The sequence below is a fragment of the Mobula birostris genome, chromosome 9 (assembly GCF_030028105.1).
Source record: "Mobula birostris isolate sMobBir1 chromosome 9, sMobBir1.hap1, whole genome shotgun sequence".
In the NCBI taxonomy this organism is placed as follows: Eukaryota; Metazoa; Chordata; class Chondrichthyes; order Myliobatiformes; family Myliobatidae; genus Mobula; species Mobula birostris.
Window position 1 is genome coordinate 7,572,993 of NC_092378.1, and position 27,111 is coordinate 7,600,103.

General features: G+C 38.5%; 1 protein-coding gene across 5 annotated transcripts in view; it reads left to right on the top strand.

The window, feature by feature from the left end:
- Positions 1-27,111, top strand: part of cnot2 (CCR4-NOT transcription complex, subunit 2) — a 187,415-nt gene that overhangs the window by 120,904 nt on the left and 39,400 nt on the right. For all 5 annotated transcript variants that reach the window (XM_072267459.1, XM_072267461.1, XM_072267460.1 and 2 more), the window contains 2 exons: positions 1,733-1,812; positions 5,738-5,863. In XM_072267459.1, coding sequence (XP_072123560.1) covers positions 1,733-1,812; positions 5,738-5,863 — 206 coding nt within the window. The remainder of the gene's footprint in view (positions 1-1,732; positions 1,813-5,737; positions 5,864-27,111) is intronic.

A 27,111-nucleotide genomic window follows, 5' to 3' on the forward strand; every position in this document is an offset into this window, starting at 1 on the left:
TTCTGAGGAATGATTGTGTTGAATGCAGTAAGCAGTAAGACAATTCAGAACTGTTTTGCTCACTGTGGTTTCACGTATTCAGGCTCAGAGATACCAGAAATGGCTGGGAGTGAAAATGAAATGATTTCTCGACTTCAATAAGTTAGGAACTACAAAGAATTTGAAGCTATCAATAATTATCTTGACTGGTACAATGAAAATTAAAATTTATAAGATGCAGTTGTCAAAAGCATTGTAAAAAGGCAGTTCATTATCTGCACGAGGTGTTTGTGCTGAATTTGTTCATTTACAGTCAATCAGAATACAACAATGTACACTGGATTCATTGATAACTATTAGGAACTAATACATAGTTTTATAGTACTGTAGTAGTATTATTGGTGTTGTAATTTGCTCTGTATTTCACTTAAGTACATAAATTGTTACTCAGTTAAACATTTTTTTATACCTTTTTAACTATTTCCATGAAACTTCAGCTAAGTGGGGCAGCCGCTTAATTGGACCAAAATGTATTCATTCCAATATGTTCCAATTAGCTGGAATCCACTATATTTGGATTTGATCCAGGAGAGCAACAATTAAGTCATCTGATGAGGCATTGATTCAACTCCTCGGATCAAAATAGAGTTAGTCATAAGAAAATTGTGCAAACCTGTACAAATCCTGAACATCTTTCCACCTTTAAAGGCAGTTTTGGTATTGGGGATCTTAGAAGCTCATATATTACAAAGGCAAAAGTAAAAAACAATCAAAAAAAGAACTTATTTTGTGCAAATACTTCTTACAAAAAGCAGCAATTGCACCATAGTCTGCTTAATTCTAATGATTAGCAATGCCTGATCTCAGTGGTGGCAGTGAGTACCAGACAGTGGAAGTGGAGATGATGTTTCCTATAATAGGAAAATGGGTATGTGGAAGGCAGAAGGCACAGCCTCAGGATCGATGGCTGTCCTTTTGGAATGGAGATGAGGAATTTCTTTAGCCAGGTGGTGGTGAATCTGTGGATGTTAAGTCTTTGTATATATTTAACGGAGAGATTCGTAGATTCTTAATTGGTAAGGATCTCAAAGATTATGGGGAGAAGGCAGGAGAATGGAGTTGAAAGGGATAATGAATCAGCCATGGTAGAATGTTAGAGCAGACTCAGTGGACTGAATGACCGAATTCTGTTCATATATTTTATGGTAATATCTTATGTTCACAGACTGAGATTGTGATCTGGAGCTTGTCCCCAGTGCATCACCATATATTGACATGGTACAAAAGAATTTCTAAACCACTGTGTTTTCTCTGTCTTCTTTCCTATTTGAGATTAATATACTCCAAAGATCTGATGAGACATTTTGGTTGCTAAGAATATCAGTTTTATTTTGTGAACTCTGTAACTGGATATTTAATCGTCATCTGATCTTTGTAAAGCAATGATAATATATTTGCTTAAGTAATGGTATCTAAATTGCATTGCTGTGAAGGTGATTCTGCATTTTACTGGAAAGGCCACATAGTTGCTGTCATGTATTACACAGTGTTATTGACCATTCTTAATTAAATTAATCAGTAAGGTATAAAAATATTTTTTAGCTTTTAAGTATCATCACTTGCTATCTCTTAACATTCAAGAAAAGGTACCTTAATATTGACTTTTGTATTCAACTTTTGGAGGAATACATTTTATTGCCAATTAATTGCTGATATGGACTTTGTAATTAAGTGATCTTCCCTTGTTTTACAGTATGTCTGGATTTGGGATGAACAGGAATCAGGCTTTTGGAATTAACAATTCACTTTCAAGTAACATTTTCAATGGCACAGGTAAGTGTGTTTCATATTTGAGTTCTAATATCACTTTTACATATTTGCTTAACTGGCAAAATTTTGCCACTGACATATAAATACTGCTTTTTATTTGCACTGAATATACAGGTTTAATTTTAATTTCATGGTTGAGGACTCAAGTTATCATCTGTAGTAAATGTAAATAGGTTCTGAATTTCCTGGAGGGACATCTACAGTATGGCTATCATGTCTCAATCACATTGATATTCACTAAAACTGGGAATTAAATTTATGGAGAACAAGCAGAGATTTTGTTTTGAGCTGTAATATTAATACGTTCACCTGCATAATACCTGGTTTGAGAAGGCCAAACATGAGAAATCTGAATTACTGTTTATCTATGAGCAGTGTTTGGCATTCACCGAGGACATAAGAAGAGTGGCACCAAAGTTTCAAGGAATTACCGTGTAATGTAAAAATGGTGAATTACAATGTAATCCTAAGTTCCCTTGGACTTTAGCATTGAAAACAAGCCCAATGGTACAAATCGCCAGGAAAGTCAGAGACCTTTGTCATGTCTAACAAGCCTGATAGAGTTCTTTGAGGAGATGACCAGGCATATAGATGAGGGTAGTGCAGTGGATGTGATCTACATGGATTGTAGTAAGGCATTTGACAAGGTTCCACACGGTAGGCTTATTCAGAAAGTCAGAAGGCATGGGATTCAGGGAAGTTTGACCAGGTGTATTCACAATTGGCTTGCCTGCAGAAAGCAGAGGGTCGTGGTGGAGGGAGTACATTCGGATTGGAGGGTTGTGACTAGTGGTGTTCCACAGGGATCGGTTCTGGGACCTCTACTTTACGTGATTTTTATTAACGACCTGGATGTGGGGGTAGAAGGGTGGGTTGGCAAATTTGCAGATGACACAAAGGTTGGTGGTGTTGTGGATAGTGTAGAGGATTGTCGAAGATTGCAGAGAGACCTTGATAGGATGCAGAAGTGGCAGATGGAGTTCAACCCGGAGAAGTGTGAGGTGGTACACTTTGGAAGGACAAACTCCAAGGCAGAGTACAAAGTAAATGGCAGGATACTTGGTAGTGTGGAGGAGCAGGGGGATCTGGGGGTACATGTCCACAGGGCCCTGAAAGTTGCCTCACAAGTAGCTAGGGTAGTTAAGAAAGCTTATGGGGTGTTAGCTTTCATAAGTCGAGGGATAGAGTTTAAGAGTCGCGAGGTAATGATGCAGCTCTATAAAACTCTGGTTTGGCCACACTTGGAGTACTGTGTCCAGTTCTGGTTACTTCACTATATGTGGAAGCACTGGAAAGCACTGGAAAGGGTACAGAGGAGATTTACCAGGATGCTGCCTGGTTTGGAGAGTATGCATTATGATCAGAGATTAAGGGAGTTAGGGCTTTACTGTTTGGAGAGAAGGAGGATGAGAGGAGACATGATAGAGGTCGAGGTCGTCGTCGTGGCTGTCCCTCGAGGTTGAGGATGATGGTCTTCGTTCTGAAGAAGTGGCCCACAGAGTGAAGTCGCCTATGCGTGTATTTGTTCAACATGTACTTGATGTTGCACTCCAAGAAGCACACGATACTTCACAAATCAACCAACTGATTCTAATGGCATGGAAACCACGACGATTGGAGCTGATGGATTTGTTGCAGCCTTCATCCACCTTCACAGCCATTGAGTTCGAAGTAACTTCGTCTGCTTGTTCCACCGTTGAGGTTTTGGTTGGATTGTTCTTTGTCAGGGACCTCACCCTCAACCTTAGCGCCATGGGTGACCCTACCAGGAGCATAGCTCCAGACGACATTGCTCTCAGGATCACAGGACCACACCAGCTTCTGCACCACGACAAGATGACAATCCACGGAGAAGATGATAAAGGTATACAAGATATTACGAGGAATAGATAGAGTGGACAGCCAGTGCCTCTTCTCCAGGGCACCACTGCTCAGTACAAGAGGACATGGCTTTAAGGTAAGGGGTGGGAAGTTCAAGGGGGATATTAGAGGAAGGTTTTTTACTCAGAGAGTGGTTGGTGCATGGAATGCACTGCCTGAGTCAGTGGTGGAGGCAGATACACTAGTGAAATTTAAAAGACTACTAGACAGGTATATGGAGGAACTTAAGGTGGGGGGGGGGGGTTATATTGGAGGCAGGGATTAAGGGTTGGCACAACATTGTGGGCCGAAGGGCCTGTACTGTGCTGTACTGTTCTATGTTCTATGTAGTAATTGTTACAATGTGAGGAAGTGACTGGAAGGTCTGTTTTTCTGGTGATAATTTTTCTGTTCTGTGAACTTTTGGCCCATCTAAATTGTTTAAATATGTCATTACATAAGAGTAATCAAAAAGAACAGTTCAAAACCAAACAACAGGAGTTCTGCAGATGCTGGAAATTCAAGCAACACACATAATGTGTGTTAGTTCAAAACCAAAACTATTCTCCCTTGCTGCATTGCTGACAATGTTGCTGCTTGTTCTTTGAAATTTTGACCACTTCGTTAATTCATGACTTTGCAATCATCTGTCTCATTCTGTTCACTAAGAACTTTTGTTCTCTTTCCTTAATAATTAAACTGCAGATCTATGATCCTTTATTTTAATTTTGGTTATGAAGTATAGACACCAGAATGACCCCAAACCTTTTGAAGCATGAATATCTGCTAGTACTGGCAGAATGAGCTTCACTTAATGGCTTATTCAAAAATCATCAATGTGATAATCACTTGGTGCTTTAATGTCAGTTTAGTATTGAACCTTGGCTTGAACCCTTGAACTTGTAAGTTGAGAAAGTTAGGTGATATAGGTCAAAAACTGAAGATAAGGAGACCCGTTTCAAACTATGTAAAATGTGGGACTATTATGTGCTAAAACAATATACCACATCAAACTAATGTTTGGATTACTATTTGATCTGCACACATTTGGTTTTGATTTTTATCAGAGTAGGATCATAAGATATAGGGGCAAAATTAGGCCATTTGGCCCATTGAGTTTGCTCTGCCATTTTCATCCGTTTCTCTCTCAGCCCCAGTCTCCTGCTTTCTCCCCTTATCCCTTCATGCCTTGCCGAATCAAGAAATCTATCAACCTCTCTTTAAGTATACCCAATGTCTTGGCCTCCACTGCCACCTGTGGCAATGAAATCCACAGAATCACCTCTCTGGATAAAGAAATTCCTCCTTGTTTCGGTGCTAAATGTGTGTCCGCCTATTCTCAGGCTAATACTCTGCTCCTAGACTCCCCCACCATAGAAACCATCCTTTCTACATCCACTCTATCTAGGCCTTTCCAATATTCAACAAGTTTCAGTGAGATTCCCCCCACCGCCACCTCATTCAAGCTAGATTTTGATACTAACTGGATTGCTTTGAGTTTTGATAAAGGATTTTCAACCTAAAATGTTAGCCATGGTTTTCTGTCCGAGGATGCTGCCTGACCTGCTGAGTGTTTTCAGCGTTATTTGTTTGATTCAGATTTCCAGCATCTACAATTGATTTCATTTTCATTCTCTGCATAAATTCTTCCTCTGGTGATGAGAACTTTTTGGTGATTACAATGCAATTGGTCACACTGTTGGTTATGATAGTGAAATCCAGTTTGTATCACATGAATTTGTTCTTTTTTCTGGGATGTGTAAGGGGTTGGAATATACATTCATGCATATTTCTTTGAATACTACAAAGCATTGGCTTGGGCAGTTATTGTTGTATAAATCTTTGATAATATTGCATTCACAACTTTTGCTGCATATTTGGCTGCATTATTCAATTCCATTTTTAGTTTGGTTTAATATATTTTTAAAATACCACTCTTGTGATATATCAAGAATGAACATCAGTTATTATAGTTTAAAATGCTTCGTAAATTATTTTGGCTTAACTTGTTTTATTGAAACTGCTTTCTGATCAATCTGTTGAGTTGGTATTTTTATTTGTGTTGTAGATGGAAGTGAAAATGTTACGGGGTTAGACCTTTCCGAATTTCCAGTACTAGCAGACAGATCCAGAAGGGAAGGAAGTGGCAATCCAACTCCACTAATAAATCCATTGGCGGGGAGGACTCCATATGGTAAGAAGCCTTATCAAGTCTGCCATAGTTGTGTTTGTACTTTAAAGAGGGAGTCTTGTAAATCATTCACCTTTTAAATCTAGTGTTTGAACTACTAGTGAGTAATTTGAGTGAAGTCACACAATGAAAGGTTTCTAGTTTAGAGTCCCAATTCATACAGCACAAAAGTGGGTTCTTCAGTCTAACAAACCAACATTGATCATCAAATTATATTCAACCCACACAAGTCCCCTTTCTTTTCCTTCTCTTAAACTCACTTGTGTAATGGACGCAATTTACGGTGGTCAGTTTAATTACCAACTCAATCGTCTTTGAATATGAAAGAAAACTTGCACAGTCACAGGAGAACATACAAAGTCCACCTAGTACTGGAGAATTGATGTCAGTTCACTGCAACAACTTTAGCTCCATCACTATATTGTAGTTTCTGATATATTAGTTACTTTTGGCTAGATCAGAATTGGTAGTGATGCAATTTAGCTTCTGCCATAAGCTTAGGATGAAAAAGTGAATTTTCATTCTGGATTCTACCTCCTTAACTGGGATCCAACTGAAAATTTATCTATAATACTTGGATGTAATATAATAAGCCATACTGATCTAGGGTAAATAGAACTAAAAGCATACAGGTTAGATTCATGATCTTCCCTGAGGTTCCATAGATATTTTTTAATTATTGTATGCTTCCTTCCTGAGCTGACCAGATGCAGCAATTTCTGTTTTACATATTTCCCCTTAAATGCCAATAATGTGTTTTTTACTGATCCACGCTAAAATCAGTGCATCACTCAATGCTTTCAATGGCTCATCTATCTAGTTTGAAACTAGTAAATGCTGGTAACAGAATTTTACAGTATGGAATAAGGATAGTGATAAGTAAAACTTATTTAACTCTGTGTGTGTGTGTGTGTGTGTGTGTGTGTGTGTGTGTGTGTGTTACTTTAATTCCTTTTTTGAACTTGTGTAGATGGTGGTGGTAGAAGACTATTCCATCCCTCTTGATACTTAGTGAAGCCCAGCTTATGAGCATGTAAAAATACAGGAGCAGTTGTGCACCAGACAGCAATCGTTCATGGTATAAGGCAAGTATCTCACCAGTCTTGCCATTGTACCAGAGTACAAAGCATATTAGAGGGCATGCAAAAAAATACAACTGCAAAGTGCATGTTATTTAGGAAGTAAATTGCCATGCTTCCTTTTTTATAAATCTTTGGTAGTACACTATAATAAAGATTAAATCTGCCACAACACATTTGTCTTGCCCAGGAATATGCACATTACAGTTTAAGTAGTCCTGATTAATGTGATGTGAATTAATTTAGATCAGGTGCTTGGCTAAAAAAGAGAAGAAACAAGTCCAAGCTTTTGAGTTTTGATCATTGCCCAGTGTTTTGTTCTTCCAGTGAAAACAAAGAAGTACAAACCAGTTGTACACAACTCTACATATTTCTATAAGTATTACTTTGCATGTGCTCTCATATGCGTTGTACTCTAGTGCAATGCAGGACTATTGAGATGCTTGCCTTGTACCAAGAACCATTACTGTCTGGGTCACAATTCTCCTATACAATTTCTCCTATGCTCGTAAGTTGGGCTTCATTATGTATCAAGAAGGATGGGTGTCCAGTACTGTAGTGATTAGCATAATGATTTAGATCGGGGTTCAGATCCCACTGCTGTCGGTAAGGAGTTTATACATCCTCTTCATGACTGCATAGGTTTTCCCTAGGTTTGGTTTCCTCACTCATTCCAAAGGTGTAAGGTTAGGATTAGTAAGGTGTAGGCATGCTGTGTTTGCACTGGAAACATGGTGATACTTGTGAGCTACTCTGCACAATCCTAACTGATTTGATACGATGCATTTCGCTGTATGTTTCAATGTACACGTGACAAATAAAAGCTAATTTAATCTTTTTAAAAAAAATACTGGAAATACTCCTAAACATAGTCATAGTCATACTTTATTGATCCCAAGGGAAATTGGTTTTCGTTGCAGTTGCACCATAAATAATTAAATAGTAATAAAACCATAAATAATTAAATAGTAATACGTAAATTACGCCAGGAAATAAGTCCAGGACCAGCCTATTGGCTGAGGGTGTCTGACCCTCCAAGGGAGGAGTTGTAAAGTTTGATGGCCACAGGCAGGAATGACTTCCTATGACTTCCTAAACTCAAGAGACTCTGCAGATATTGGACATCCAGAGTAAAATGCTGGAAGGACTCAGCAGGTCAGGCAGTATCTATGGAGCCGACATTCCGGGCCAAAGCCGTTTATCAGGAAATCACGGAAACAATACAGACTCTGCCAGTCTGTATTGCTGGATGAGAAATATAGTTAATTTTTTAGGTCAAAAACATTTCATCAGGATTGGCTGAAATTCTAGGCTCGATATGAGCTAGCAAAAAGGTGCCTCTGTGATAGATCTTCTGTAAGCAAAAGCTACAAATGAAGAATGGTTTAAAAGGATACCAGAAGGCTACCAATATCAGTGGATCTATACCTCTAAGTGTATTGAATCCTTTGGGAGGGAAAGAGTAATGGAAAAAGTATTGATATTTCCTCCATAACCTAGAGCTCAGAAATAATTTGCTCTTCAGTAATTTTTATTTGGATGCCTTTTAGGTACAAAGCAGATTCCACGTTTACAGGTGGAGTAGGTAAAGCACGTTAAGCAAGCCTGGAGGTTGTTTAGAATGTTGTTTGCTCTTTCCTTTTCATAAGCTAAGGCATTTAGAGTCCTTTCCCAGCCCCCTCCTAAAAAATGAGCGGAAAACTGGTAAATTACATGTGCAGCATGTCCTCCTTATTACTTGTAAAGGGAGGAGGGGCTGCATATGGTGGAATGGTGGTGCCCAGTTAATTCATTTGACGTTCTTTGTCATGTGATAGCAAACTAAGATCAAGAAGTAGCATTCTACGCAATGAAAAGCATTTCTGTAACCAGTAGGTTTGGTTAGAGTTTGAAGTCTGACTATACTTAGTCATAGAGATTGTTGTAATAAATAAAAACAAAAGTGGGCAGCCTATGTCAGTGCTACAGTTCAGCATGAGTGAGGAAGATAAAACTGAAGTATTGAGAGCTATCTTTAGTAAAAGAGATCAGTAGATGATCCTTCTTGCTCTCCATGTAATTTTCATCACAAAGGCTAATCTTGGATCAACTTCTCAGCATCAAGAAACAGCAGAGTATGTTGGATACCTTGAAGGCCACAGGGACTGACATCCATCACATATCACTGAAAAATTAATCGCACCTAGAACTAAGTTAATCCAGTTTTTTTTTATTATTCCTCAGTTTACATATATAGATATCTAACAGATGGCATTGCTTGACTTGTTTCAACTTTACTTCTGTGCCTTATGAACACTCAGTCTGAGGTATTATAGGTGGGGTAGCTCCGGCATAATAGAGTTGATTAGAGGACAGTCTGGGTTGTATGCTTCTTACTACTGTTAGCATTTGGTTTGCACATCCTCCTATCAGAGAAAATAGTGTGTGGAGCATTGCTTCGTACTTCCCTGCCCACTTAAATGTCCTTGGACCTAAGGATTCTTATGATACGCTTAGAATGCCAACATTTTTCCAGGATGCATTGAAGATCACTTCTCTGCCCTCCTGAAAATCACTTGCAGTGACAGAGCTCAGAGTAAATTGCATATTTTAGGACTCTGGTCTCTGGAATGTGGATGATTTGAGCCTTTTATTGGAGGTGGAGATGGGAACGTCAGTCATGGGGATGGCGGCCTAGGGGAGTAGCAGACACTGGTTCACCTATCGTGTTAGTGAATCTGGTGGATTTTGTGGATAGAGCATTTGAGGTGCCAAGAGTAGTTCATCTTTGTCACCAAGGCAAACAATAAAGGAGAGAACTTGAAAGCTCTTTTCCTCAGAAGGCAGAGGTCTGTGCTGGTAAATAGTAGTTTTCATCAGAAGTCAGCCCACGCACAGCTTGTGCTATTCCACTTGACATCAGGAAGAGGTAGAGTGCACAAGGTATATCAAATCCTATATGGCCTGACAACTGTTAATGAACCTCGATTTAGAACTACCAGCACTAATAGCTAATTTACTCAAGTAGAGTCTTGCTCTTCAGTTATTGACAGTAATTGGTAAGGTATATCCTGAATACAGAAAACAGGATTAATCAACTAATCTGCTAATTTCTGGACTGTGATCCTAATACCAATCACTAGCAAGGTTATGGAAAGAATTAAAATAATGTTGCTAAATAGAAATTTTGCTTCTCCCCTCCTGTATGTTGTTATTACTTGGAAATACATAAATTCAAGTTTAGTGTCATTTGACTGTACATGTATATAACCAAAGGAAATAACATTCCTCTGGGCCACGGTGCACCCACATAACATATAACACTCGGCACATAAACCACCTTGAGGCCCTCCGTTGGTCATTGTCAACCATGGATGATGCGTCCTAGCTGTCCAGGTGATACACAGCCAGCACAGTATGATTATGGAGAGCAAGCTGTTGCTCATGCAGCAGGCTTTCCTTCTCCAAGCAGGTGATGCGTTTAAAGGAACAACGAAGACTGATACAGTTTGGCACCAGCGATGTTGCAGGAGTTTACGGTCATCTCCATATTTTTCCTTTGGGTTTACTCCTGAAGCCTTCCTCATGAGTGGGTATAGCTGCCAGCCATGGCTGATGAGACCCCAACTGCCCGAAGTGACTGGTCTTAAGATGGTAGTAACATGCCTTTGCCCCTTCTCCTGTCAGTAGAAACAGTTCTGCTGGGCTTAGTAGCTAAGCCACATGTGAAAACCAGGAGCTGGACATGGTTGTCAGTGGCTATTTGAGATGCATGCCATTGGGAGCATTTAATACTGTAGGTAGTTGGAGCTGATTCCCGCTACCTCCCTAGCTATGATAAGCTTGAGGAACCACATAAGCCAAAGTATTACTATAAACAAGTTAATGAAATATAATTCAAAATGCATGCAGTGCGCAGCACAGGTAAACAGTTCACTATCATAATGGTGAGACCTCTGTTGGCAGGGTATTCATTTTTCTCACAGCCTGAGGGGAAAAACGCTGTTATCCAGTCTGGCAATCTTAACCTGATGCTTCTGTACCCCCTTCCTGACGGTAGTGAAAAAAGAGATTGTGGGAAAGTTGGTAGGGATCCTCAACAATGTCTTGGGTCTTTCTGTCACTAATACTTCCGGTAAGTGTCACATATAGGAGGGAGGGAGGTCCTAGTTATCTACTCGGCTGTTTTTACTATGGTCGGATCTCAGTAATTTTCGATCACTGTGTTCTTTTAGGAGTTCAGGAATGAGTGAGAAGCTGATTCTTCACAATCACTTATTTTGAAGTGTAAACAAAGATAGAGATCAAAGTAATGATGAGAGACAAGGAATTAAAGAGATTCAAAGATTCTATATGGCGCTGAAAATCTCAGTTAACTGTTCTGTTACGGCTGGAATTTTGTAGATTCAGTAGTTTGTTTCTGAACTTTGGCCGTTGTTTTAATTTGATCTTAATGAGTACTGTTCACGTCAGTCATTAGATGGTATGATTATAGAGTTGTAACCCAAATATTTAAGACTTACAAATCAATTTTTTAAAATAGGGTTTACACTAATTCTACTAACATCTAATTAAAATTATTTTTAAAAACAACCAATTCCAATACTGTCCTCTGCAGGGTCTTGGGTCTGGTGCCTTGTAGCTTCTGTACCACACAATGATACAGCCAGACAGGACATCATCAATGGTGTTCTTGTTGAAAGTTGTTAGAATGGTGGCGGGGAGCCTTGCACACACCAATCTCCTCAGAAGATGTAGACTTCGCTCTGCTTTTTTGATCAGTAAGGTGGTGTTGTGGAATAAGGTTAGATTGTTTGTTGCGTGAACATCAAGGAATTTTGTGCTTTTCACTCTCTGCATGGCAGAGCCATTGATGTGCCTTCCTGATGTCCATAGTCATCTATCTTTGTCTTGCCCTTGTTGAGACTCAGTTTGTTTTTCTCACACCATTTGACAAGCTGATTTACCTCCTCTCTGTATGCTGTGCTTGGAAGTAGGTACAGAGGAAATGTCAGGGGTAAGTTTTTTACGCAGAGAGTGGTGTGTGCGTGGAAAGGGCTGCCAGCGGTGGTGGTGGGGGCAGAAACGATAGGGTCTTTTAAGAGACTTCTGGATGGATACATGGAGCTTAGAAAAATAGAGGGCTATAGGTAAGCCTAGGTAGTTCTAAGGTAAGGACATGTTCGGCACAGCTTTGTGGGCTGAAGAGCCTGTATTGTGCTGAAGGTTTTCTATGTTTCTAGTTGTGGTAATTGCAGTGTAGATCCCAATTGCTCTGACGCAGAATATCAAAACACCAGCAGTATCATTCCTGTCAGAGATTTTGTTCAGACAAAATGTAACAATGCAGTCTTTTTTGTTTATGGATTAAAACAATTGTTCAAATAGAATGGATTCCAGTTAATTGGGATACATAGGAATCCGTGTATAAAGGCCCAATTAAGTGGCTGTCCCAATTAGCTGATTTCATAGAAATAGTTAAAAAGGTTTAAAAAAAAGACAAACTATTATATAATATTAACAAATTATGCATTTAAATGAAATGCAGAACAAATTAGAAGACTACCAGTGCTACTACAGTACTATAAAACAGTATTAGTTCCTATTAGTGGAAGGAATTCATCCAGAGTACACTGCCATGTTCTTTTGCTTAAGTGTGCAAAATCTGTGCAAACACCTAGTGCAGATAATGGATTGCTTTCATTGCGTCCCAGCATGAAGTAGTGTTGTAATGCAACAATAAATTTCCTGGCATCCTGCGTAGTCAGTAGCTCAAGTTCAGATACGTCATCTTCAAAAGTCAAAATTCTAAAAATAAATAAAAATCACTACTTTTTGAATCCGCATTCATAGGTCCAAATGGATAACATAACACAAGTACATACAACTTCTGCGATTTAAAAACTGTTCATTCTAGGCATGGTGTAGTGTTTAATGGCCACACACTGCAAATGACTCACACAAATTAAAGCTGTTCAGCAGTAGTCTCCTGTGCTGGTTAAGTGGCTTAGTGTTCCAAATAAACAAAGAGAATCCCGGCTATTTTCTCCATTAGTTTTTGTTCTTTAAGAATTGTCCCAAGTAAACGGCTGCCCAATTAACCGATGGTCCGATCATCCAGAATCCACTGTAATTGAAACTGGTTAAAATGTTATTTGTTGCTTACATCTTTCTTTTCTGAGGAGAGGTGCTGAGAGCAAGACTCCCTGTTTAAAGAGTGTTGTACAAAATTTGCAAATTTTTAAGAATTATTTAGGATATTAGGATTAAAATTGTCATGTTGAAAGTATTATTTTACCTTCACACTTGCAAACACTTTGCTTTTCTAAAGAGCGAAAACAATTATTTAAGGAGACTCCTATGGTGGTGATATGTGATCTCTCATGCCCCGCCACCTTCAGTCAATTTTAATCAATATTGTGATGGTAATTTGTTATTTTAGTTATTATTAACATAGTTCCATAATAGGTTTATGATTTATATTTAGACGACCAAATTTTACATAAAGGGCAAATTTTCAACGCATTTTTGTACATTGCATGAAAAATGAATCTTATATTAAACCAGTCTTCTTATAGATAATTTCCCTTTTCAAAGGTGTGCAACACCAATTGAATGGGTTGATACAGCTGGTTATCTTTCAATGACCAATTGAGATATGGAAAATTAACAGAAGAGGTGCTTCAAATCTAGGCAAAGTGTGAGTTTTATTCCGTAGTTGAGAAAGCCAAAGCTGAAATCCATATATTTAAAAAGGGAATAAAGTCAAAATGGGCTTTTGTTAATTATCATAGGTTTGTCTGATAAGCATTTGTCATCTACAATATATGTATTGTCTGTCATGAGGTATTTGGCATGTGCCACAGGAAATTTGCTGTGCCTTTTTATTTAAGGCAAATGGTATGGTTACAATTTTGCCTCTGAGAGTTGTTATCATGAATTTTCCTAAATGGAAAATGTGTAATCAGTTTTGCAAGTCTTGATAAAGGGCTTGCATGTGTATTCTTTAACAGTGCATTGCCTCATCTGTGGTGCCTCAAATATAATCCATATGGTGGAAACACGCAGATGGATAGGCTGCATCTACAAATGAAGAAACTGAGTCGTCATTTTAGGTTAAAGACACTGTTTCAGAGCAGAGCCCCGTTTCTGTTTTCACAAATACAGCCTAACCTGAGTATTTCCAGCATTTTACTATTTGTTTCTGATTTCCCACATCTGACTTTTTTCATTGTTATTAACCCATAATTTTATGGCTTTTGGGCTAAGGCATAGAGCACAAGAGCCAAAGAAAATATGGACAGGATTTGGCCCCTGGACTCTTCAAGCATTCAATGTAATCATGGTTAATCTGCTTTAACAGTGACAATTCCATAAAGCCTCTGTCCTTCTAAGATGTACTCAGCTCCCTTTCAAATACCTCCAAGGACCTAGCCTCTCCAACTCTCAGGGTAGAGAAGTAAAGAGAACTACTACCCTCTTTAAAAAGAAATTCCTGTACACCTCAGTTGCACCTTCTGCAACTGTGTCCTCTCATTTGAGACTCCCAGTAATGGAAGCATCTCAGCATGTATTCTGTGCCCATACCAACTTCTATGCTTCAATATGATCACCCCTCATTCTTCCAAAAGTCTAACCAGTAAAGAGCTTACTTTTTCAGCCATTCTTGATAGGATAACCTCTCGTCCCATGAAGTAACAATGAATATCTTCTGAATTGCCTCCAGTACTAGAATGGCCTTCCTTGAAGTTGGCAATCAAGCTTATATATAGGACGTGAGGTGCAGCCAGTACCCTGTTCAATTGTAGCAGTGCTTCCCTATTTAAACTCTAGCCCTCTAGCAATGAAAGCCGGTGTGCCATTTGCCTTTCTATCTGCTGGCGGCAACTGCCTGCTAACTGTTTATGTCTTCATGAACAAGATCACTTGCCCTTCCACTGCACTCCACTTACATTCAGTCCCTTTCTGGCTTTCTATTTTTGATTCATTCAACCAAAGATGGTGACAAATTCCTGCATTAATCTCAATATGCCACGTTTCTACCCACTAAAACTATGTGTAACCTGTTCCAGAATTCAAATATCCTCATGACAGCATGCTTCCTGTCTATTTTCACATCATTAACAAACTTGGATGTCTTGTATTCTGCCCTCCTCCTCCTCCATGTTATTAAACCAATAATAAGTATAAAACGCTCAGAACTGAACCTTGCAGCATTCCAGGAGTTGCATCTTTCCAGTATGACAAAGACTGATCTATTCTGATCTTGATAATCGATCTTTATTTTGCGTTAACATGCTTCCCTCAATACCATGATGTTTTATCTTATACTCCAGCCTTTCATATGACAAGTTATTAATTGCCTTCAGGAAATCTTAAATATTACGGAACACCTACAGGTTTTCCTATGTTGATATCTGCAAAGAGCTCAAGCAATTTTGTCAAACATGATATATATTTCTTAAACACAAAATGCTGGAGGAACTCAGCAGTTCAGGCAGCATCAACGGACAAGAATAAAGAGCTGATGTTTTGGGACAAGACCCATCATGAGTTTCTGATGTAGGGTCTCAACCTGAAACATCAGCTCTTTATTCTTCTCCATAGATGCTGTCTAATTTCTAGCATCTGCAGTTCTAGCATCTCTTATGTTTATGTATTTATTTTTTAAAAATAAGTTGAACTGGTTTGATTATGCTAAGCCATTGTATAGTTATTCCATTGTATTTCCCTATCAATAAATTATTAAGCTAAATATTACAGAACACTTATAGGTTTTCCTATGTTTCCAACTTAATATTTATTGGTGGGAAAATAATTCCCTACTTTTTGTCAGTCTCCCTTCTTAAACAATGGAATTGCATTTGTTAATCTGGTATCCTCCTGGAACATTGTTTTGAAAGATATTGACCATTCACTCTACTACCTCTGCAACTTCCCATAAACCTATTGGATGCAGGTTATAATATCCTAACATCTTGTTTGCTTTTCCACCTATTCGTTTTACAATTATTTCATCCTTTATAAGAATTGTTACTAGTTCTTCCTTCCTATTTAAAACTTGCCTGTGTTATCCTTGAAATATTTGCGGCGTCTTCCATTATTAATATTGATGCAAAATATTGTTTTTTAAATATGCGCTACTTCCTTGTTTCCTAATGTAAATTTCCCAGTCCCACTCAACAGACAATTCCACACTTAGCTATTCTCTTCCTTTTGATATATCCATTCTGTTTGTTTTGATATTGCCAGCCAGTGTATGATCAATTTTCTCTCATAATCATGATCAATTTAATCAAAACTTCCAGTGCTCTGCTCTGCCACCAGCTTTATCTGCTTTGTAAGCTCTAAGCTTTGAATCAATATTTTCCTTGACATCCTTTGTAAACTATAAAGTATCTTTCTCATTGAACTTCTCTTTCTGATTGATATAAATTTCTGAAATGGCTGCTAAAGTATCTGCAACTGCTCATCTCTTCACCCTTCCTTTAATTTTCTTTTCCCAGTCCACTCTTTTGTTTCTTTGTAACTGCCCTTACTTCATTTGAGGACACTGGTATTTGACCTGAGCTGTTCACCTTCAAACAGTGCCTGGAATTCTTCCAAGTTGTGATCTCTGTTCCCTGGAGAATTCGTAACTACAAGATCTTCCATGAAACCTAAAAAGGTTTGCTCCTGGATGGATTTTGTAATGTGTCGCTCTGAGAAACAATCCACGAATTTCTCTTCCCTGGTACTTACTGATACATTCACTGAATATACAAATCAATATTACATTGGTGTAAAAATTAGCGAGACTGCACTTGCAATGTCATATGCTGTTTTGGTTGTATAGCTAAAGGAAAGATGTCATTAAACTGGAAAGAATGCAGAAAATAGTCAGAAGGTTGTTGCTGGGTCTGGAAGGGTTGAGATAAAAGAAGACACTGAATAGGTTCAGGCTATTTTCTCTGGAATACTGGGGGCTGCAGAGTGATCTCAGCAGTATGTAAAAATAATGAGCGGCTTGGATGAGATGAGTGATCAGTCTTTCTCCTAGGGGATGGAAATCTAAAACTAGCGGGGAAAGATTTAAAGGGGACCTGAGAGGTATCTTTTTCACACAGGGGGTTGGGTATATGGGACAAAATGCTAGAGGAAGTTTAAAAGGCATTTAGGTAAGGTACATGGATTGGAAAGGTTTACAGAGATATGGGACAAACACATGTGAATGAGACTAGCTCATGTATTCTCCTTGTTTGGCTCGTACATGTTGGGCTGAAGAGCTTATTTCTGTACTGTGTTAAACACTGGCACTATTAAAATCATCTATGTTAACTTCTTTTCCCTTCTCACATGCTTTTGCTGTTTCCTCATTTATGCTTTGTCCTTTTATGATGCATCACCTTGGACCCATTTGTGACTTCTTTCCCTTCTTTTCCTTTTTCTTTCCAAAATGATTTTGCATATTGAACCACTCACTAATTGATGTAAGTACACTCCACCATGCTGATGGTCAAGAGATAGCTCTTACCTTCCAGAGAGTCATAATTAGCTACATATGTTACCATATCTCTCTCCCCTTTTCACCGACTCTTTTGGAGTATCAGTGTCCTGGAAATTTGAGTTAATAGTTGTGGTCACTCCTCTGCTTCTCCATTCCTCGTGATTAGGTTAAAACCCAGTTTATTATCCTTTTTTGTTTTTTTTTTAAAAAGGATCTAGTGCTTTTCCCGGCATATATGATGAATAAGCTCTTCTCGGCCTTCCAGCTGGGTACGGGTATCAATTTTAACCAACGTTTCGATGACAAACTTGGCCATCTTCATCAGGGATGATGCTTGGGCATGTCTATCCCAGTGCTATATATATCCCTGTCTTTCGAGTTTGTCATCGAAACGTCAGTTAAAGTCGATATCTGTACCCGGCCTTCTCTGTTATTTCATATGGATTTCATGTGCGTATCTAGGTTTAAGATGACAAGGAAGACATTTAAAGGGAATCCGAGGAATAAATTTTCCATACAGAGTAGTTGTTATCTAGAATAAGCTGCCAGAGAAGGTAGCATTAGGTAGCAGGAAGCAGGAACAGTAGCAACATTTAAAAGGTATTTTGACAGGTACTTGAATGAGCAGGGCATGGAGGGAATTAATGTTGGCAAGCTGGATTAAGTGGTATGATGCAATGGGTTGAAGGGCCTGTTTCTGTGCTTTACAAGACCATGACTCTATAAAAGATCACTGAGAAGAGCAAAGGAGTTCTCATTGTTCCCACCCTATATTTGTACCTCAATCAATTACTCTAAAATACAATTCTTTGATGTAAGAAAGTTTGATATACAAGCTTTCACCAAAAAAATATTGACAGGGTTATGTGTCTTTAATTTCTAAAGCTGTAGTTTGCTCCAATAAATGTATGCTGCTCTCCTCATTTAGGAATATGTGGTACCAAAATGCCCATAATGCATTTCACCCATTTTTTTTAATGCATCACTGGTAAATTGAATGATTATTCTAAGTTAATTGGTCAACTGCCACATTGATGTGCAGGGGGCCTTGTGCAAATTTGTTTGCTGCAATTTCCTACGTAGTCAAAGCATAAGCATGGTACATGGAGCTTAGAAAAATAGAGGGCTATGGGTAACCCTAGGTAATATCTACAGTAAGTACACGTTCAACACAGTATAGTGGGCTGAAAGGCCTGTATTGTGCTGTAGGTTGTCTATGTTTCTATAAGATCATAAGAAATAAAAGGAGAGGTAAAAATATGGTCCCTTGTGTCTTCTCTGCAATTGAATCTGATCATAGTGCTTGCTAATTCAATACATCTAGATTTTATTAATATCTTAAAAGCTTATCTGTCCCTGTCACTATAAATATTTTCTCTCTTGAAATTTTCATTTCTTTATATCATATTACAACAATTCTGCCCATGAGCCAAATTTTACTTTCTTTGCTTTCTCTATCACATCTGAATTTTGCATTTGACACCTTGCATCTGAAATTTGTAGGTGCAACTTGAAAACCTAACCAAACTTTCGGTTAGGGGTACCTTCTCCCATTTATAGAGCAACAGAATATCTTGTGGTGGATATTACCTCTTATTCTCTCAATTTTGTTGTAGAACTATAAAATAACTTTATTATGGATAATAGTTGTGTACTGTAAACAGACTGTCAGTGCTTATTCAAACATCAGCTGCTTGTGTGCTGCCACAGGAAACAGTTGAGGCCAGTTCATTGGTTATATTTAAGAGGGAGTTAGATATGGCCCTGGTGGCTACGGGGATCAGGGGGTATGGAGGGAAGGCTGGGGCGGGGTTCTGAGTTGGATGATCAGCCATGATCATAATAAATGGCGGTGCAGGCTCGAAGGGCCGAATGGCCTACTCCTGCACCTATTTTCTATGTTTCTATAGTGCCTCAATATACAATCGTAACACAAATTTGGATGTAGAAACATTTGTGTCCTGTCAAAACAGGGATTCCCACCCTGAAATCCATGACCCTTTAACGGTATTAATGGTATGAAAATGGTTGGGAGCTCCTGTGCTAAAGGATGGACTAAAGAAGCAAGAGTGAAATAAGTGATCAAGTACCACTATACTCAAGTGTTCAGTATCACGTAAAGAAAATTAGATGATGAGGTTATCGACCAGCAATATTATTAAATGTCATAGATGAAACTGAGACCTTGTACTTAGCAATCCTGTGATAATGGAGATATTCCTGTGACACGAGGAATCACTAGGGATATTTTTCCCATGGAGAAAAAAAATGTTCTACTTTTCTTTGTACTTCTGTGCTCTACTGGCAATCAGCATTAAATGCACTTGCACTTCTTCATTCCAACTCAACCTACCACCCACTGACTACCAAATTTCTGTCACGTTCATTATCTATGAAAATGGTAAATGTGGTCAAGGTACTGTAGCTTTAGAAAGTAGTTGATGCAAGGATTTTACTGAATATGTAGAATTAAATTTCTTATGTTTTTTTTTGTACCGAAACAGTAGTAGTTGGTGTTAAGCAAGTAGCTCTGTAGTTGATTATTCAGTTCTAAAAACAATAATGCGAACGTTAAGCCCAATTCTTCTGACAAAGAAGAGCATCCCTCAGTATTTATTTTCTAGTCCCTTGGCAGCATTTCAGTATGCAAACAATTTTATGTAGACCTCTATGTTAGCATCATAAAGGAAAGTCACATTGTTCACCCTCAAGAGTCTCTTTAAACAACACTGTTCTCTGTGATCATTTTAGTTAACTACCCTTGTCATGAGGAGTGAAATTTCATTTGGGAAAAGAAATGTGACTGGAACCACAGAATTTCCTTTAGCTTTCTGAGCTTTTATCCAGTAGTTCAGTTCATAGCTTCGAGCATAGCTAACTGTAAGCAAGCACAACTTGGATGATACAATGATGTCCATTTTAATAGTGAGTATGAGAATTCTAAGATTAATATAGATGTATGCAAAAAATACCAGGATTCGCTGCCTTGAATATCCAAAACACATCATCTGAGCATTCTCTGTTGTTAAACAGTCACTGTTTGTCATAATTACCCAGTGAAAATGACATTGTATTTGGAGTTTCCATTTGTATGTAGTTCAGTAGAGAAGTTCTAAAGTTAGCATTATTTGGGGTCTTCTGCAGTATTATCGCAAGAAATAAATAATCCTATAAGAATTGCAGGTACTTGCAAATTAGTAAATATTTTACTTTAAAATTTATGTTTTTGAGATATGGGTTATTGTCAGAACAGTAAACTATAGAAAAAAAATTAGGCTCAGTAGAAGCAATATTGATGTGGATATCTGCATTTCATTCAGACAAAACTTAAAATATTATACAGTTGAAGTTAGAAGTTTGCATACACCTTAGCCAAATACATTTAAACTCCGTTTTTCACAATTCCTGACATTTAATCCTAGAAAACATTCCCTGTCTTAGGTCAGTTAGGATCACTACTTTATTTTAAGAATGTGAAATGTCAGAATAATAGAGAGAATGATTTATTTCAGCTTTTATTTCTTTCATCACTTTCTCAGTGGGTCAGAAGTTTACACACACTTCGTTAGTATTTGGTAGCATTGCCTTTAAATTGTTTAACTTAGGTCAAATGTTTTGGGTAGCCTTCCACAAGCTTCTCACAGTAAGTTGCTGGAATTTTGTTCCATTCCTCCAGACAGAACTGGTGTAACTGAGTCAGGTTTGTTGGCCTCCTTGCTCACACACGCTTTTTCAGTTCTGCCCACAAATTTTCTATCGGATTGAGGTCAGAAAATGGTGTCAAGTCTGGTTCATCCTTGGGAGCAATTTCCAAATGCCTGAAGGCACCACGTTCATCTGTACAAACATTAGTACGCAAGTATAAACACCATGGGACCACACAGCCATCATACCGCTCAGAAAGGAGACGCATTCTGTCTCCTAGAGATGAACGTACTTTGGCGCAAAAAGTGCAAATCAATCCCAGAACAACAGCAAAGGTCCTTGTGAAGATGCTGGAGGAGACAGGTGGACAAGTATCTATATCCACAGTAAAACGTGTCCTATATCGATATAACCTGAAAGACTGCTCAGCAAGGAAGAAGCCACTGCTCCAAAACCACCATAAAAAAGCCAGACTACAGTTTGCAAGTGCACATGGGGACAAAGATCTTACTTTTTGGAGAAATGTCCTCTGGTCTGATGAAACAAAAATTGAACTGTTTGGCCATAATGGCCATTGTTATGTTTGGAGGAACAATGGTAAGGCTTGCAAGCCGAAGAACACCATCCCAGCCGTGAAGCATGGGGGTGGTGGCATCATGTTGTGTGGGTGCTTTGCTGCAGGAGGGACTAGTGCACTTTACAAAATAGATGGCATCATGAGGAAGGAAAATTATGTGGATATATTGAAGCAACATCTCAAGACATCAACCAGGAAGTTAAAGCTTGGTCGCAAATGGGTCTTCCAAATGGACAATGACCCCTAGCATACCTCCAAAGTTGTGGCAAAATTGCTTAAGGACAACAAAGTCAAGGTATTGGAGTGGCCATCACACAGCCCTGACCTCAATCCGATAGAAAATTTGTGGGCAGAACTGAAAAAGCGTGTGCAAGCAAGGAGGCCAACAAACCTGACTCAGTTACACCAGTTCTGTCTGGAGGAATGGAACAAAATTCCAGCAACTTACTGTGAGAAGCTTGTGGAAGGCTACCCAACACATTTGACCCAAGTTAAACAATTTAAAGGCAATGCTACCAAATACTAACGAAGTGTAGGTAAACTTCTGATCCACTGGGAAAGTATTAAAAGAAATAAATGCTGAGATAAATCATTTTCTCTACTATTATTCTGACATTTCACATTCTTAAAATAAAGTAGTGATCCTAACTGACCTAAGACAGGGAATGTCTTTTAGGATTAAATGTCAGGAATTGTGAAAAACTAAGTTTGAATGTATTTGGCTAAGGTGTATGTAAACTTCTGACTTCAACTGTAGATAGCAAGATATTACTTTAAATGTTTGGTATGGTATTTTACCTAAGCACATTTCATTTTTTTATTTCAAATTTTATAAAATATATTGGCATAATATTTGCTTTTTCTTGTGTGCTGTTTTGAGAATTCTTTAGTGCCATTGCTGTTCAGTCTGCTTGATGTTACTGTTGCTAACTGTCATGGTACTGAACTGATACCTGACAACAGGGGATTCTACAGTGCTTTGAAAAGGAATTCAGGCCCCATAACTATTTTCCAACAATTTACTAAAAATTAAAAAGCAAAATTTTGAGGCTGAAAAAGTATTCATCCCCTTTGTAATTATTACAATAACTTTCCTTAAGTGCAATACTGTATATTATCATATCAACACACCCAATTTGTTGATTTAGAAAATTGTAGTATCACCTGTTTTCAATGAATTCATAAAAATAAATACAGGTTTCCCCCACCATCTGAAGGTAGAGCGCTCCTATGAAACGGTTCGTGAGCCGGAATGTCGTAAAGTGAAGAAGCAATTACCATTTATTTATATGGGAAAAATTTGTGAGCGTTTTGCAGACCCAAAAATAACCTACCAAATCATGCCAAATAACACACAAAACCTAAAATAACAGTAACATATAGTAAAAGCAAGAATGATATGATAAATACACAGCCTATATAAAGTAGAAATACTTCTCTACAATCATTGCCGCACTGTTCTCTGTAGCGAAAACCTCACGCAAGCGCTCTCAGCAAAAACACTCTCCAGTAACCTTTAAGCTATGAAGCTGCCAAATCATACCAAATAACACATAAAAATACACAGCCTATATAAAATAGAAATAATGTATGTACAGTGTAGTATCACTTACTGGAATGGGGAAGACGACGCCAAGCACACTGATGATGGTGTGTTAGGCTGAGTCGTCGGAGGTTGGGGTGGTGCAGTGGCCCCACCCTCCACGCCGCAGACCGTTACCGATCTGTGAAGAATGCAGCGGTGGCCGGGATGCACCCAGCACATCTTTAAGAAAAAAGCCGAAATAAACAAGCTAATTGATGAGGTGCCGCCCGGCACATAAATGTCGGCCCAGATCAGAGGCGATTGTTTATTTCAGCTTTTTTCTTAAAGGTGTGTTGGGTGCATCCCGGCTGCCGCTGCATTCGCTGCGGCAATGTATCGGTCCGCGGCCCGGGGGTTGGGGTGGTGGGACACTGGGGTGTCATCTCATCAGGGAGGCAGGTCATTTCCTTCTATGTCTGCCTGCCTCGATGTCGAAGGTCGAGGTTCATTGTCTGCTGTGGCTGATGTGGCAGGCTTGAAAAACGACAGTATGCTTGACTGCTTAGCCTCGCGCATTTTTCTATCATACAGTTCTTTGTAAGGATTCAAACCATCCTGCAAGTATGCCCTAAACTGACGTACCCTTTCAAAATTAAAGTCGTACTTTATCATTGCAGCGAAGATCTCACGCAGTTGCTTCACATTCAGTTCCTGGACGACTTCACTTTGGGTCCGTTCACTACTGCATTCGGTTTCGATTGTTATCCTTTCCTCTTCCAATTGCATCAGCTCTCCATCTATCAGTTCTTGTTCATGGGATGCCAAAATCTCTTCAACATCATCTTCGTCAACTTCCACAAGCCAAGCTCACTTTGTCCTTACTTCATTCACCATGATCGAAACGCTTAATTATGTCTAGTTTTACCCTAAGTGTAACACCCTTAACGAGCTTTTTTAGGCTTTTCCGATACCTTCGAACTCATCTTGCTAATGGCTGCTTACAGGCAATCGTTTAAGCAATGCCGGCTAGAATGTTGTTCCGAATCCGGGGGAGGAGCGGCTGCTTGCGGCGTGCTGCCTTTTCTCGTAACAGTGAAAACACCTTCTGTTAGCGAAAACGGGTAGCTAATGTAGGTCTTTCATAACGGTGAGGTTTCGTAAAGTGAACGTTCAAAAAGTGGCTGTAACTGGAGATGAAGCTCATGGCTGCACAATCTCTAAGACCTTGCACAAAAAAGGGTTATTTAATGGAAGGGTGGCGAGGTAGAAGCCCTGGCTTTAAAAAAAAAAGCATATCCTTGCCCATAAATACTTCTTAAAGTGTCTCATAGAAGAAACTGTAAAAGTGTAGAAGAATGTCTTGTGTTCAGATGAGACTAAAGTGGAACTTCTTGGCCTCAACACAAGTACATGTGACATAAATCTAATACTACACATTAGCCAGGTAACATCATCCCTACTGTAAAGTGTGATGGAGGTAACATTATGCTATGGGAATGCTTTTCAGCAGCAGTGACCAGAAACCCGGTCAGGATTAATGGAAAGGTGTATGCTGCTAAATACAGAGAGATCCTGGATAAAAACCTGCTAACCTCTGCCAGAAAACTTAAACTGGGGGGAAGTTTGACTTTCAGCAGGATAATTACCCAAAGCACACTGCTAAAGCAACCATAGAGTAGATTCAAATAAAGAAGATTTATGTCTTGAGTGGCCCTGTCAGAGTCCTGACCTTAACTCGATCGACTGCCTCTCGCAAAACCTCAAGATTTCTGTCCACCACCACTCCCCAACTAACCTGGCACAGCTTGAGCAATCTTGCAAGAAGGAATGGGCAAATCGTGCTCAGTCATATTGCACAAAGCTAATAGGGACTTTAAAAAAAAATACTGGCTGTAATAGCTGCAAGAAATAATAAGCAAAGGGAGGTGCATACTTTTGAAGTGCTGACATTTCAGGTTTTGAATTTTTAGTTTTTCATGCTTTACAATTCTCCTTGTTTTTTGGGGTTGTACTGTGAAAAATGGAGCATGTGATTCACTTAAAAATTCTAGGTTAAATTAATCAAAATCTCTGGTTGTAATACTCATGAATAAAGGGTTGGGGGCTGAATACTTTTACAAGGCACTGTATGTTCCGATATTCAGGTAGGATTTTAGAGACTGCTGACAAACACATTTGCTTTTTTGCTGATTGCAAAATTCAGGCCAGCAGCAAAACAATTGTGCTTGATGTTTTATTACCAAGGATGTCTGAGAGGAACAGTAAGTTATTGCATACATTGTTTTCTGCTCATATTCAGCAAAAATGTACTCAGTGATTAACAACATTGATCAGAAGATGAAGCTTTCTCATCAGATCCATTTACCTAATCACTTGCATTGTTTTGTGGTGATAGAGAACAAAACATTGGTGATACAGATTATACTATATTATACTATATATTAACTAGTTATAAAGAATTATGAGTTCAGCTATGTTAGTATGAGCAAGGAGATGAGACTGAAATACATCTGGTCTGTGCAGTTCATTATCATGTAACGTGTATTTATTCATAGACATGAATTAAGCATCAATATAAAGAAACAAGATGTTACTATGTGAAATCAATGTTTGTCTGGTTTTCTAGTTGTACTTTCAATTTTTCTTCCTCATGATTTTTGTTTGTTTGCAGACTCATGCTTTAATCAAAAATTCTCAATTTTAATGTCCAAACGTAGCTCATGAACCATGTAGCAAACGTATTTAAATTCTTGCAAGTTATTTCAAACTATATAATAGTTTTTCTAGTTCTGAAACGATACATTTTGCTGTTTTAATGTAGCTTAAACTCTATTTGAAGGATGCTAAAATATAACTGATATTTACATTGTTTAAATGCACGTGCCACATTTAATTGTATAATCTGTAAGATAACTATCACAACTTAATTAAATGCTACTTGAATCTACATCTCAGTTGTAGATATGTCGTCGTCATCATCATCATCGTTATGTGCCTTGTTGTCTGATGTAGGTGATCATGGTCTCATGACCATGATTGTTCTTGGCAAATTTTCTAGAGAAACTGTTTTTCTGGGCAATGTCTTTACAAGACGGGTGACCCCAGCCGTTGTCACTGCTCTTCAGAGATTGCCTGCCAGGCATCAATGGTCGCATAACCAAGACTTGTGATATGTGCCAGCAGTGCATACGGCCATCCAGCACCTACTCCTGTGGTTTCACATGACCCTGATCAGGAGACAGAGCAGGTGCTACACCCTGCCCCAGGGTGACCTGCAGGCTAGTGGAGGGAAGGAGCACCTTACTCCTCCTTTGGTAGAGACATATCTCCACTCTGCCACCCAGCAGACATGTACACGTGCTTAATATTTCATTGTTTCTCCTTTCTAACATAAACTATGCTTAAATACTGCCTATACAATATTAAGAAATTTTCTATTAAATATTAATTGCATATTAGCTGCGTAGATATTTTTATTTGATCTTTATGCTTTTTGTGTGAATCATCACAATTGTGAGATGGTGTTTTTCATTTATTGTTTCTGTCATTGAGGTCACACTGTTAACAATGAGAAAGTGAAAATATTCATTGTGAGTTTGTAGACATTTAAAACTTATCTATTAGATGAAGCCAGTTAGTAGGTAATCTGTATTCTTGGTCTGTCAGGGAATATTTTAATTTCACAACATATTAACGTGTGGTGCTGGTCATTGATTTAGAGCTGCTGGCTTGTTTTCAGGTCTATGACTCATCTCTGTCTGTTCTGAAGGAATGTTACATTAGTCCATTTTAAAAGTGAACTGCAGCAAATACAAACCTTTTGATTTTTTGTTTAGATGTGAAAGTTATTTTATTGCCGAGAGATACACATTTCCTGCTTTTACAATTTTTCTAGTAAGCATATCAAAAATTTCTCTTAACTTGTATGTCTATCTAATTTGGTCACAAATTAATGTAGAC